General features: G+C 36.3%; 1 protein-coding gene across 1 annotated transcript in view; it reads right to left on the bottom strand.

Moving 5' to 3' along the window:
• ZMYM2 (zinc finger, MYM-type 2) overlaps positions 1-14,655 on the bottom strand; it is a 73,984-nt gene that overhangs the window by 47,455 nt on the left and 11,874 nt on the right. The window contains exons 4-5 of the mRNA XM_009327784.1: positions 12,488-12,653; positions 11,403-11,615 (exon numbers count right to left, since the gene is read on the bottom strand). Of these exons, the coding sequence (XP_009326059.1) occupies positions 11,403-11,615; positions 12,488-12,653 (379 nt within the window). The remainder of the gene's footprint in view (positions 1-11,402; positions 11,616-12,487; positions 12,654-14,655) is intronic.

The following is a 14,655-nucleotide window of genomic DNA, read 5'->3' on the forward strand; positions in this document are numbered from 1 at the left end:
AAGAACTGAAGGGGGAAGGAAAGGCAAAGCATGTTTCCTAGGTGCTTCACTTTGTTCAGAGTAACAGAAGCCTCAGTGGGTATCTTTGTTCTTCCTATCTTTAACTACTTACATTCGAGAACTAGCTAAATCCAGTCTTACAGCCAGCCAGAGAAGAAACTTAATGGTTTTATAACATGTATCATCTTCCCTATATTAAAAACAGTACATAAAAACATACAAATACACATGCCTCTGCCACAAATTGGGTGTAGCATCTTGCAGAAACCAGCAAAATTTCAAAATACCACACAACTTCACAATTTCCACATGTTGCTTTGATGAAACCTTTGCTGTGGATATCCTCCAAAAAGGAGTATGTGTCAAGATAATAAGCTCCTACCTAGAGGAGGGTATTTTATATAGCTCCAGGTTCCTTCCTTCCCGTCTTACTTCTTTTTTTTCTGTTTGCCTTTAAAAATGTTACCTAGCACCTAATAATCCTCCTAATCAGCCACAATATTGACAAAATTCACACTAAGTACTAAGATCAAAAATGCAGCAATTATACTGTTCTGTAAGTTGGAGCTATTCTTCCAATGTACATTCATCTCTTCTGACAGGCTAATAGACAAAAGCAGGATGTCAAGAATACTTCAAGTCATATCACCAGCGAGAACACAGAAGGTCACAATTTACAAAGGACTTGACTTCTTGGAACAAGCCTAATGGACAACAACCATCAAAAAACCTGAATGCACAAATACCCTTAGTACCTCTAGAATAAACCAAAATGTAAATCTAGAAGCACTGATGCAAATATGCTGACAAACAGCTTAACAAAGAGCATTCAGGAATATCATCAGAAAACAATGCACAGGTAAGTGAAGCTTTCACAAGTTCTAGGTCTGAAGGGGGGGACACACGGACGCAGAAATCAAACTGAGGCCATGACAACTTCAAGAGACAGCAAGATGAAAATACAGGTTGTAATAAATGAATTTATAGTAAACTGATCAGAGCATAATCAGAAAAGACTCACTGTGTCAACAGACTACATGTTTTGACAAAAATCCCTTGGAAGTAGAGATAGCTTTTGCTAACCATGATCTCAAGCGTCTCATTATTTAACTAACGTCAGGAAAGGATCATGCACACAAAGTACAGTGCAGCAGCATGTCCATCACTTCTGAATTTCAAACATACTTATAATACTGGAGTTGTTTACTGATTTCACCCTAAATCTTTCAGACTTAAAAGCAACAAGAAGAAACTTTACCAGTATCTAGTAATAACCTAGCAAACCTAGGTCTAAATTATACACACTACAAAGAACATGAATTTCCAAAAAACATATCAAGGATGCAGAAGATTCTGTGGGTAGAAACAAAAGCATAACAGCAAAGCTCTCACTTTATTCTTGTCACAGCAACCAAGAAGTGTTTGAGCATTTCTGCATTATTTGAAGTTTAAACATGTTGTTACACAAATGAAGGTAATAGGACACCAGTGAAGGAAAAAAAAAAATTAAAAGGCCTGAAACCTCTTCAAATTTATTGCTCCCAAAACCTCGTACTCATCATCTCCTTCAAATTGAATTTTTTCCTGCATTTTTGTTATTCTTGTCAGCACTCCCTAAACTTATATATTTGAATATTAAACCCACTCAAAAACCGAGTACACCACTATTATAAAAAAGATTAATACTTTCAGGTATGCTTTAATCAGCATTATACACGTCTCAAACATTTATTTTAGTAGTCTAACTCAAATGCGTCCTCCACTGACAACATCAGAGAACCTCATACTATACTATCCCCTATGTTTTTACACAGCCATAATGCACACCAAGAATTTCCTCTTGCTCTTAGAATCATAGAATAGTTTGGGTTGGAAGGCACCTTTAAACATCATCTAGTCCAACCCCCCCGCAGTGAGCAGGGACATCTAAAGTGTCAAATTCCCAGATTAGACTCTCTCTTCTCAAGGTTCTCGGGTAATTTACATTTCTACCCTCACATTCATCACAACATGTTGTCTTTCATCTCTAAGAATCTGCAGTATTAATTTCATTTGTAGAAAAAGTAAGATTTGAGAATCCTTTCCCTAGAAGTACCCTTCTAGCTGGAATAAATAAACGGAAGATTCACTAAAACTAAGGAGAACTACAGTAATGCATAGGGTTGAAGAGCATTCTTATGAGGTACGGATTTTTGGCCTGGAAACAAGGTAAATTAAGAGGATAATGACAGAACCAATAACGGTATAATGTGGGGCACTGTGGATCACCTGTTCATTGTCTTTTCTAATATTAACAGCTATGGGAAATCATATGAATATCAACAGAAGACGTTTCAAAACAAAAAACAGGAGACAGCTCTTCACATAACAAACAGCAGGTAAGCAGAAATTCTTAGCGAAGAGCATCATGGATGGAAAAACTGCTTATTTTATCTACCATTGAAGTATCATGGGGACTGCAAGGAGACTGGACAAGCACTTATTAAAGAGATTCACTAAAAATAGCACACATGAACATTATTGCATAAAGTTCAAGAGATCCCCTGACTAGACTCTAGAGAGTCAGAAGCTAAGAGAATGCTCAGGGGAAAATACCTGAAGTACCTGCCCTGTTCTTACTCTTCCTTGCATGCCCACTTACATACACTGCCAGAGCCTCTATCCCTGATCTGAACCAGAACAGCTGTTCTCATCTTCTTACTACAGAAGATTTTCCTTTTTAATTGAATATTTTAACCATCGTCAAGGAAAAGTGGGTGTTCAGAAAAGAAATTAAGAAAAATGTAAAGCTGCGTCAATTTTGTTGGTATTTCATGTCAGGAGACAAAAGAACGAACTTCACTGGTAGAGAGAAAAACAAAACAAAGAATACCAAAATCTCCATTACTGACTAAGTAAAGAGGGAACAAAAAAAAAAATTACAAAACTTCCTGACTCTCTATTTTAATTATCACTGCTTCATTCTTTGTTTCAGAAGTACAGAATCATAGAATCACGTAGACTGAAGGGGACTTCCAGGGGTCAAGTGCAATCTCCTGCTCAAAGCAGGTCCAGAGCTGGTTGCTCAGGATCTTGCCCAGTCAAATCTGAGCATCTCCAAGGATGAGCATTCTAAAACCTCCCTGGAGGATTTCACCACCCTCACAGAAAAAAAGCTTTTCCTTCTATCTAAATCAAGTTTCCCCTTGTTTTCAAGTTGCATCTGTTGCCTCTTGTCCTTCCACTGTGCACTTCTTTTCTTAGAAAAGTCCAACTTTGTCCTCTCTATACCCTCCCACTAGATAACTGATCCCCCTTTAGCCTTCTCAAGGTTGAATAAACTAAGGTCTCCCAAGCCTGTCCTATGTCATGTGCTCCAGCCCTCTAAACATCTTGGTAGTTCACCTTGGTGAACTTGCATCAGTATGTCAACACCTTTCATCCCGTGGAATCCAAAACTGGACACAGTGCTCCAAATGAAGTCTCAGAAGTGCAGAAGTGTAGCAATAGGCTGCCCAGAGAGGCTGTGGAGTCCCCATCCGTGGAGATATTCAAAACTCAAATGGACACGGTCCTGGATGACCTGCTCCAGGTGACCCTGCTTGAGCAAGGGCATGGACAATATGACCTTCAAAGGTCCCTTCCAACCTCAAGCATTCTGTGATATCTGGCCAGGATATAGTTGGCCATCTTTGCTGCAAGGTCACACTGCTAACTCCTGTTCAACTTGTTGTCCAACAGGACACCCAAGTCTTTCTCTCCGAAGCTGCTAGTTTAAGGGCTGCTATTTTAAGGAAAATTTTAAGTAAAAACACTGTTATCAAATTAGTAAAGAAAATTGTATCAGTTAGATTACTAGGTACAAAAAAATTGAGTTAATCCAGAGGCAAAATTTCTAGAGAATAACGGCCCAGTGCCCTCTGAGAGGAAGCTTGATGCAAAGTAGTCTGACTACACCTCTCCCTCATTACTCCACCTGGATTCTTCATTGAGATCTCATTTTAGCTAGATCCCATTGCATATTTGACCTCTTCCAAAGCATAAAGTCTAAGGTAAATGCAGAAGCGTGAATATTCTTCTGTTCTTATTGTATTTGATTCTAAACGCACTCATTCTTTCATGACTTGTTTGTATACCCTATTAGAGACTTAATCCTAGAAATCAGGTCTACTTCATGATAGGTATCTCATGATAGATAACTGAGAAAAGATGTATTATAAAACACTTCATGCGATTTGAAAATTCTTACGAGTTACTAGGTCTATATACATTTCAAATCTTCATTCTGTCCACTAGGACAGCGTTGAACTCAAATTGGCAACTACAAAAGTGGCTATCAAGATGCAAGACAAAACAGATGAATGGGATGTATTCCAGAAATACAAGTCTTGTTGCAACAGAAATCCAAATTCCTGGAAGTAAAAGAGGAATTTTTATTCTTGCCATTATCAGCAACAATCATTTTAGACGGAATCGATTTTCCTTTACATCTTACTGAAAGGATCACGAAAGCTGAAGTCTAGAGCTCTTCTTGCATACGTCCTACTAAGAAGGAAGATCAAGCCCCAGAATAAGTATCAGACAAATACTGTAATTTCACAGTATTTCAGAAATAAGCATCACTTCTGTTTGCAACTGAAACTAACGAAAGTCTCTGTTCTTTAACTTTCCGGCTGCAAGAGTATTTCAATAAATCTATTAGTGCCTTGCATGTAGGCATCTGTGCTACAGACTTTTATGCTTGACTGAAAAAAGCAGTATGATCTGCTTCATGTGCCTTCAGAAGGACAAAGAGCAGGATGAGGAACATGCCTGCAGTGTAAGAGAGCATTCTTGCTACAACTTCTCACATGCAAGTGCCAGTAGATGGAGAACACCAGAATACCAGCCGATTGCTACAATGCTATGTAGCAGCCCAAAGATATGTTTCCGGTTGAAGGAAATGCTTTGCAGTTAAACTCATATGGTCTGTGGTAAAATAGATGGGTACATACTTCTCAATCCAGGCAAACTTCTCTCTGGTAGCTTTAGAGAGTAACAGTTTCGGATTAGAAATAAGATAAATACCGGGAAAGCTTCCAGAAAAGAATATTCTGGGACAGAAACACAGTCAACCTGTGTTCAAATAGAAAGGTAAAGGGGTAAGAAGATAGACATTTTCTGTAAGTAGAAAAGCAGAGATATTCACACATGGAATTCTATGATAACAGAGATCCATTAGTAAGGCAATCAAGAAAATAGCAGCTAAACTACTTCAGATTTATTTGAAAGAAGCGTGGTCCAGATGGGTCCAGAAGCAACACGCACGTCTAAGAAAAGAACCAGATGTCAGCAGAATCTGTAACAGCAAAGAAAGAAGAAACCGTATTATTTATAGTCTTTTGAAATACTGCACCCAAATCATCTCTCCCCCAAGAATAACAACTGTAAACTCTTCCCTGCTCCAGCAAAAGAGATTAGGATTAGTAACACCTCAAAAGCATTTGCCCAAGTCTTAAGAGCAAAAGCTGAAGTAATTGCTTTTGTGGCCCTTGAACACCAAGTGATTTGTGTTTACGTTCCATCAGCTGAACTGTGCAAACAGCCAAATCAATAACTCATCCCGTAACTTTCCTTTGGCATCTCCAACTGCCAGTGCTCCCTCTTTTTGCCAGTTTTGTTCCTGCTCTCAAGACACTTGCCTTCATGCCTTCAAGAAAAGCAGAGCTGAAAATACCATCTTCCCCTGCCTCAAAAAGCAAGTTACTTTTACACTAACTCAATCTTTCATATTTCAGCTGTTTCTGTTTTGCCTTTTCTCCCTCTTCCCCTCAATCCTGTCCAATTATTCCAGGTACAACAACGCACGGATGTGGTTATATCCATCCTAACTCTGACACCTAGTCATATCACCTCCTTGCTTCCTCTTCCTAAGAATTTCCTGTGCTCCCACACAGATCACACCTCACAATTTTGACTGCCATCAGTACTTTTCTTCAAAACCACAAAGCTGCTTTAACATCTCTGATGTACCTATCTCGCTATCTTCTAAAATATCAGCAAAACAACATCCTGAACACTTACTATGAATGATATTCAGGTGCCTAAGGAAGCTGATTATATAGTTTTTATTGACGAGCAGCAAATTCTACATTTAAAGCAGAAATGGCAAAATAAATGGTTCCAGAAACAGGAGTAAATAAAAGGTAGAAGAAAAGGTAGAAGAACAGGTAGTTTCTAGAAGGACTTGGTTTGCATCAGAGGCGCAAGGAACTGGAGGTATAAATACCAAGAGGCCTCAAAAAAAACCCCACACCACTAAGCAGGAAGGAAGGGGAATTAAGTATTGCTTGGTTGATGAAGATTTCTGTCATTACCCCAATAACTATGGTAGATGGGGTAAAAAGTATCTAGCTTTTTATAGAAGTGTACATAGTATCAGACTTCACTATTATCAGAGATTACTTAATACCAAACTAAGTATTACCTGAAGTGAGAAGGAAGTTGTTTACCATGAGGAAAAGATTCCACTATTAAACCACAGTTTGAACTGGCTGAAACCACAGAACTTCTCTTTAAAAGCGACCAGAAATTTAAATAAAAATTGAAAAGTCAGTATTTCTAATATTTCAACATAAAGGAGCTGTTCAACTCTCACAATTACTGGTTTTGTCAACAGTATTTACTCTTGAAGCAGACACTTGGAAACATGAGTTTACAAAGCAGTAACAACAGCAGGAAGCAGCAGATTTTATAGTTAATCGTACTATTGAAATAAAAAGGGAAGATCTGTCTTAACAGCAAAGAAGCACAGAAAAAGAACAGACACTGCACGGGACAAGACAAAGTTGAAAACCCTAGATGCTTCCACTGAAGTACTATGTGACAAGACATTCTAGTATAGCATTCAGTGAGATTTAAACCAGTAGATAATAATACATTTTGTGAGACTAAATACGAACTCTACATAAGCAATGAATCATAAGTTGCAGAACTGATATGCATATTATGGTATACAGTGAAGGCTCCTAAACCCCTGCACACAGACAAAGCAGATGAAATGAGTTTTAAGAGTTTCACAAAAGCAGTTTGGCAAGGACCAGAATTCGAAACAAGGAAGCACAACTGCCTAGGTTGGGTATTTGCTATTGCTTATAAGTGAACAGCTTAAAGGGATGGCATAGCCTGGTTAGTCTTGAAACACATTCAGTAGTAAGTCTTCATCTAATTAAGGAAGTCAATCAAATGCACTTTTATTCAGTATAAATATCAAGGAAAATTTTCACTAGATTAAAAGATACTGCAAGCATCCTCTCCAATTAGGAAAATACTCTTTGGCTTGCATTCACCCCAGTACTCACTTCATTCCAGAGCTATTAAGAAGCCTATGAAGAAATAGCCAGAGCTCCTTCCCCCCTTTTTTGACAGCACATGAAGACCGTAACTTTTAAGAAGCGCCCAAAGCAAGCGAATCCCAGGTCATATTCTAACAAGAAGGATTTTAGCTAAGGAGACAAAGCAAAAAAAAGTAAAGGAACATTTTAAACTAGTAAAGCATTAAATGCTTTCATGGCAGAATCAAGAGCACTGTGGACTTGATCAGGCCACTAAGCAAAGCAGTTAAAGACTGTATTTTTAAGAGTAGACACAGGCTCCACTTTATCTTAGTTGAACAGCTAAAAATTAAAAGGTATGGTTGGTTGCACAAGCCAAGTCACAGAATTCACTTGTTCCTTAGAACAAGGTTGCCAAGCTGTACCCGAATCCAGCAAACCAGGACACAAACAACACTGCAACTGCCTTGAAAAGGAAGTTGACTAAGTAGAGACAGAAAATATGTAATGGTATCAGAAACACTGAAACAACACATGTATGTGCTTTTGGTTAATGTGTCTTCATGGCAGGTATATTTGGGGTCTGTTTCAATTTGTTGCACAGATACTAAGTTTTAAATGAATCACTAAAAGTATTTTTTAAAATAGTTCTCATTTTAATTATATGAAATGCCTACTCAAAGAAATAAAATATTTCAGCATTTGCACAATTACATAGACAACTTAGCCACCTCCTTGTCAGATATGATCTCATTCTCTGCTACCATTGTTTTTTGTTTTATTCATTTTGTTTAGCATCATTAAGTCCCTCTTGCCCCTCTACATGTGAAGAGTATGAACCTCAGTGCAACAGATAAGTAATTTACAATCTAGAAGTAGTTGTCGTCTTCAGGTTTAAAAAAAAAAAAATAACCACTTCCAATAAGGGTTTTGTTTTGACATTTTATCTGAATTGTCACCGTGATTTCATTTTTGGAGGAAGGATTTTACTGTTGTTTTCTCTTTTTTAAAAAAGCTTGACATGCACTTAGCTGTCTTCATGAACGGCTGTTGTGCCATCAGGAAATAACATGCTCTTGCAACATAACCACAGTGAGCATTAGTTAGGCTATGCCCATTTAATTTTTTTTTTTTTTTAATTCTTACACACTTTATTAATCTATTTATTTTTCATAGCTTTTTTAATATGAAAGAAACCTAAGCTCTGTAATTACCTCAGATTTAGTTAAGAGAACAGCCATCACCTCTCAGAAAAGCAGAACACAGGATGCAACATTCATGAGTATTTGTGTCTCCATTTTAAAGCAGGTTCTGAAACTGGTACATAGAAAGCTAAGTGCATCCATCACCTTGAAAGGTGACTTAGGCACTTCAGAAAAAAACTACTCCCCATCCCAGGAATAACACTGTTTCTTACTCCCACCAATGGTCTAAAGCAGAGGAAAGAAACCCTTTGTAGCCGATGGATTATTTGCACTCAAGTGGCCATTCCAAGAGCCACAGTAATTTTTGTTACCCACAATTTTAATTTTATCATTCCAGGAAGAAAAAATGTCCATGATAAGTTATTGGAAATTAATTGTTCAAATCAGTGTAATATTTATTCAAAAAAATAGGGATGAAGTATATAGATAGGTACAAGTAATAAGAATCAGTTTTCATTTATTACTACTACAAATGTATAGCATATTGATAGGTGTATGACATTTACAATATGAACTGCTTAATACAAAACTCGTACTGGTAAGACCTATGTATTTTACAACTGTTTGTAAGAAAACATTTGCTAAAACCATTGTGACACATGATAATCAGTTGTACAACACAATGCTGCAATCAAATGATACATCAACTTTTCCTATATTATTGATACCATTTTTATTTCAGTATGTAATAGCAACTCTTCCATATTCTCTCCTTCAACACTTCTCCTTTAAAAGCAAAATCTAATAAAAAATTTCCAAGAAAACATTGTTACGACTGAATAGGCAACCTAAAATTTACCAATTGTGGTCCAATGAGTTGTCAGTGACATTTTCCAAAAAGTCTAAATTCCTTTTATAAAAACAGAATTCCTTGAATACATTCAGTTCAAAAAACCTTAATGTAAATGGAAGTTCAAACCTAAATAAATCCTGCTAGACAACTAAATATTCTCAAATAATTGTGTCCTAAGCAACTTTGGCACCTATAACAACATATGCTACCACACTCCTAATTTTATAGCTTGAGTTTCTCTTAATATCAAAAATACCCCAAAACCCCCAAACTCCAGGAACATTTGAAACCTACCAGTTAAGAATTACACTTAATCACCACTCCAAACCAGATGCACATGAGCACTAGAATTAAGCTTCTCACAGCCTATTACAGTTCCCCAGTACCAAGTATTTCCACAAAAAATTAAGAACTTGCTTAAATAAAGTCTGCTGTCAGAACTGAATGCACCAAAACAATGTGTCTCAGTTTTAAAGGTTCTCTTAAGGATCCTCACAATAATGCACAATACTCAACGCTACTTGTGAAGATTCCAGGTACTGCAAACTGCTCCTCTGCCCCAAATCAAACCAGAACATACAACTTGCTACCCATATCCTTCTCATTCTCAAATACACATCTAAACACAAAATACAAAAATATCTGAACAAATAAGAGTACAGACTGTAATGAGAGTTAAGTACAGATTTATCATTCGACCTCTCAAAATTCCACGTTCATTTCATAATTCCATGTGCAGTGCATGTTATACTGGTTGTGTGGGAATGTCTCAAGTTCAAAGTTACTCTCATGCCTTTTTGTTTCTTCGAGAGACAGTATTCAACGTTTCTTCAAGTCTTTCCATGGCTTCTGGGCATGACTATGTTTTTAGTATCTTGGAAACCTATCCTGTCCCTTTTGGTATAGCTGTGACAAAAGAATAACGCTTATGTTACGTTTTCAGTTACGCTGTTTACATATGCACTTTCCAGATTTGCTGTTTGCACATTGCATATACACAAGAACAGCCATCCCCAAAAGTATCAAAACTGAATGTCCAAAGAGAAAATACAAACATACATGATGCAACATTAAAGAACTTGAAAACATTCAGCACTGCACTCCCTCTTCTCTTGGATCATTGGTTTCTTAAAAATGGAAAGAGATGAAGAAAGAACCCAAAGCAATGTGTAGCACTGGGGCCACTCACATATTCAAGTGTGAACTTCAAAAGCAGATAAAGAAATTTCTTGCTAGTAAAATAGTACTTTCATATTTCATAACACTACCCCTACAAACTCAGAGCAGAATGTACCAAGCAAAAAAACCCAAAGAAAAAAATTCCCCAAATTGCACATCCCCCCCCAAATATTTAATATTTCAGAGCTATCCTATTATACCATAAATACTGTGATTAACATTTAAACCTTCCAGCCAGTATTAGCAATGTTTCAGAGCTAAGCTGGCTCTGCAGTATGTAAAGACATCAGCATCAGATTTCTTGGTTTGGATTATTTTTAACCACCACAATTATTACTGTCTTAACGGTCTTAAGAATAAATAAAAAACAAACCAAGTAAAGAAAATAAAAGCACAACATTTAACATGTGGAAGGATGAAAGTAACGATAAATTTCAAAATCCTGTGCTGTACAGTGAAGGAGATTAGACATAGTACAGGTACACAGCCAATGTGTAACCAGTTAGAGCATTCTCACAGCAATGTCCCATCTGTATGCTCTGCACATTTTTTAATGTTTCGATTGCATACAAGCAAGCTTTTCGATCTAAAAAAGATAATTTAAGGACCAGTAAGCTTGTGGGTCGGGCTTGCTATTAATATACTCTAAGTGATACAGCCATTAGAAAGAAACAAATTATGGACAGAAAGTTTAATTTTAAAGTTGTTTTCATTAATAACAAATAGGTATTGCAATTACAGCAACATCAAAAAAAGCCAGTAGTAAAAGGTCCATTCTGGCTAGTCTGCCCTCACTGGAATTAATTTCATTTTTAGAAGTCTTTGTTACTTAAGACTTCTAATGAGAATTAAAACCATGTTATGAATAACAGGATAAATTTAAGAAGTATTAATGTTTATTTAACTTTAATTTATAGGTAAAGTAGTAATTACCTGCTTGTATTCACCAACGCAGTTCTGACAACAGAATCTTTTCTGCTGACCATCAATAGTAAGAATATTGTTTCCAGCTCCTTTACTGGGCAAATACTCCCCGCAATGCTCACAGCAATTCATTATTAAACCATTTGCCATCCTGTATCTATTGAAGCAATGGTCACTGCACAGCTTATGAGTCATATTTTTAAAGCTAACTTCATGGCGAATCTAAAAAATAAAAATAAAAAACATATTCTATCACCACACAAGCATAAAGTTGCCTGAAACTACCAGACAAGCCAGAAGTCTTACATTCAAGTACAATAACTAAAACCAGATTATACTAGCTCACTATTTAAGAACAGAGATGCTTGAATTGACCATGAAATATAGAAACAGAAATTGGTGTTTCTGTTGTCTCCAAAGTTCTAGAAAAAGTCTTGGATCCATTTGTTCTTGCAGTCTAGAAGCAAAGATCACAGGGAAGGATGTAATAATTGCATATTAGAGCAGAAGGTCAGTTTATGAAATTTTATAAAATACTCAGTTTGCAGGCTAACAACATGGCATATAAAGACTGGCCAGACACATATGCTGTGTGAAGTCATAGCCTGAACTATGGTGGGCCCAGTAATGGCATCAAGAGTAAATTAACACATTAATAAGAACTTTAAATTATGTTTATTCTACATATCTCTAAAAACATTTGCATAATCTTTCAAAATATACAGTAAAAATAAAGTAAAAAATACAGTAAAAATAAATAATACAGTAAGTCTTGACTTTTTTCAACAGCAATTCTACGTGGGAGATCTGGGTTATAATTACAAGATTCTATGCCTAATAAAATTGTTGACAGTAGCTACAAGATATCAGCAAAAGGCATGTCAAGTTTCTGAAACAAAAATCAAATATTAACCTCTTTGAATTCTTTCTTCAGTGGCTCTTCATGAATATTAAGCCTGTGTATCTTAATATATCACTGCATATGAAAATACTGAATCATATTTTAAATTTCCTTAAGTTCTCTTATTTCAGAATATAAGTTATTAATACTTTCATTACTGAGAAACGTAGAGGAAAAAAAAAGTCAACCAGACCTCAGTTAGTTTACCACAGATAGTGCATCTTGATTTATTCAAAACTCCTTTCGAGGGATTCTGTTTATCTTCATAGAAGGATAAACATGATGTACTGCAAAACTCCTGGAAAGACTCACTTGAATCAACTTGAGCAACAATGGTACCTTTCATTGTTGTTATATCTCTGAAAGACAAAAAAGCCCTCTAGTGTGCTTGTGTATACATACATATATGTATTTTAAAAAGAACACTTTACATGTTAGAAGATTCATCCTTCCTTTTAATGCTTACATTTCAAACCAGTTTTGTGGGTGTACAGTTGTTAGTCACATGTCAAACACTAAGTTTAATAATATTTTTTACAACTACTGCAAGCACAGTGTATTTCCTGTGTAAAAACCTATTATTTTTTTTTAATGGATTGATTTTTTTCCCCATTACATTATTCTAGAACCAAGTGACGTTAATGCACCATTAGGTACCAGCTATGGCAAACTCAATTTTATACAAAAAATTAACACAGCAAATTTAAACTAGCCCTTTTGCAACTTTTACACAAAAGCTATACTTAAGTTTTATATGAAAAATTCAGATTCATAGTAAAAGGAAATAAATGGTCTTTATTTGTATATAACTCGATTTCCAGTATTAATCTCAGGATAGGATGAGGGGAAGAGAGAAGGTTTTCTCATAAATATAACCAAAAAGCTTAAAACTACCACAAACTTGCCTAGAAGTTTTGTAATTTAAAATTTAAAAAAAAGTTAATTCCCTCATTGAAGTTCCAAAGCACCTGAACAGTTCATGCAGTCGCCCATGAAACTGCACCAATATAATGCGTTAAACCAGACAAGCAACCATCAGTAAAATTTATTTGAAACAGAACAAATGTTCTTCTAACCAAACTGACTTACAATATTTTTCACTGAAGTTAATTCTAGACTTCCTTGATCTTCAATTGTGTGCTACACACGCTGCAAATTTAGCAAAGTTGCTAACACCATGCTTGTCAGTGCACCTTTGTAATCAGGTCTCCCAAACTTCTAAGGTCATTTCTGAAGTAGTTTCAACTCTCAATCCCAAGCTATCACATACCATAAATTAGAAGCAGTAAAGAGAAGAAATAAAAACCTCCCCTTTTACCCTCTAAGTAAAAAAAACTATTATTGACATACAGGAAATGCTACTGGGCAGAAAATAAAAAATTGACTGGGCACGTCTAGATCTCTATTGACATCACAATGGATCACCAGTTGGAAAAGACATGCCCCAGACACTCATACCTAGGAGCCCTTACACCAGGATGAGAGGAAAACATTGGAAAAATGCTGTATAATTCCCTAGACAGACTCCCTTGAAAATAAAACTTTTACTGCTCCTGGATAGTAACACTTGCAAGCCTGCCTTCTTCCATCAAAGGAAAGTCAGCAGATTTTGGCTTGCCCTTTGGCAAGATAGTAAGGATTTGTGTTGGGGAGTGTTATCACTTCTGCTCTGCAAAACAAAGCCAGAGCTCCTGCCCAGAGGAGCTTACAGTTTCTGGCTGGATTCCACCAGGACTTATAAACACTATTAACTTGTATCAAAGGACAAAAGTGCGAAGTCAAAAAGAGTAACTCAAGTCAATAAAAATTATAAACACTAAGGAGAATGCGAGACATTTCCTACACTTTCCTTCTTATAATTCCTATGCTGTTTATGTAGTTACAAAGGTTCAAAAGAGTGCTAGAAAAGTGGTTTTTAATACTTAAGAATTCTGACTTTTCAGATGGGGTTATACAATTTTTTTTGGAAGTTATTGTAGACTTCACTTTTTCCACTTAAAGTAATCTAGATATTTAAAGATAAATCTGAGCATTACCTCTGAAAGTCTGACCTATGATACATCAACTATTATCATCACCTATCCAACCTACATTCAAGATCTCCTGGATTTTCCTCGAGTTCCCTTATCCTTTCACTGAACTGCAATCTGACAATCTTATGCCTGCTTTAGTAAGAAAAGAACACAGAAGCAAGTGGTACCAAACACACAGTACCAGGTGGTACCTGGTTTGCTACCACCAGATAGCAAAAAATTGGCAATAAAGCAAAAAAAGGCTGGATAAGATTGGGCTTCACAATGAAGCCATGCTGCAGAGGAACAATTTCATGCATATACTGCCTTCTGTTTAACTGTGATTGAG

Source organism: Pygoscelis adeliae, unplaced genomic scaffold (assembly GCF_000699105.1).
Source record: "Pygoscelis adeliae isolate BGI_AS28 unplaced genomic scaffold, ASM69910v1 Scaffold14, whole genome shotgun sequence".
NCBI classification, from domain to species: Eukaryota; Metazoa; Chordata; class Aves; order Sphenisciformes; family Spheniscidae; genus Pygoscelis; species Pygoscelis adeliae.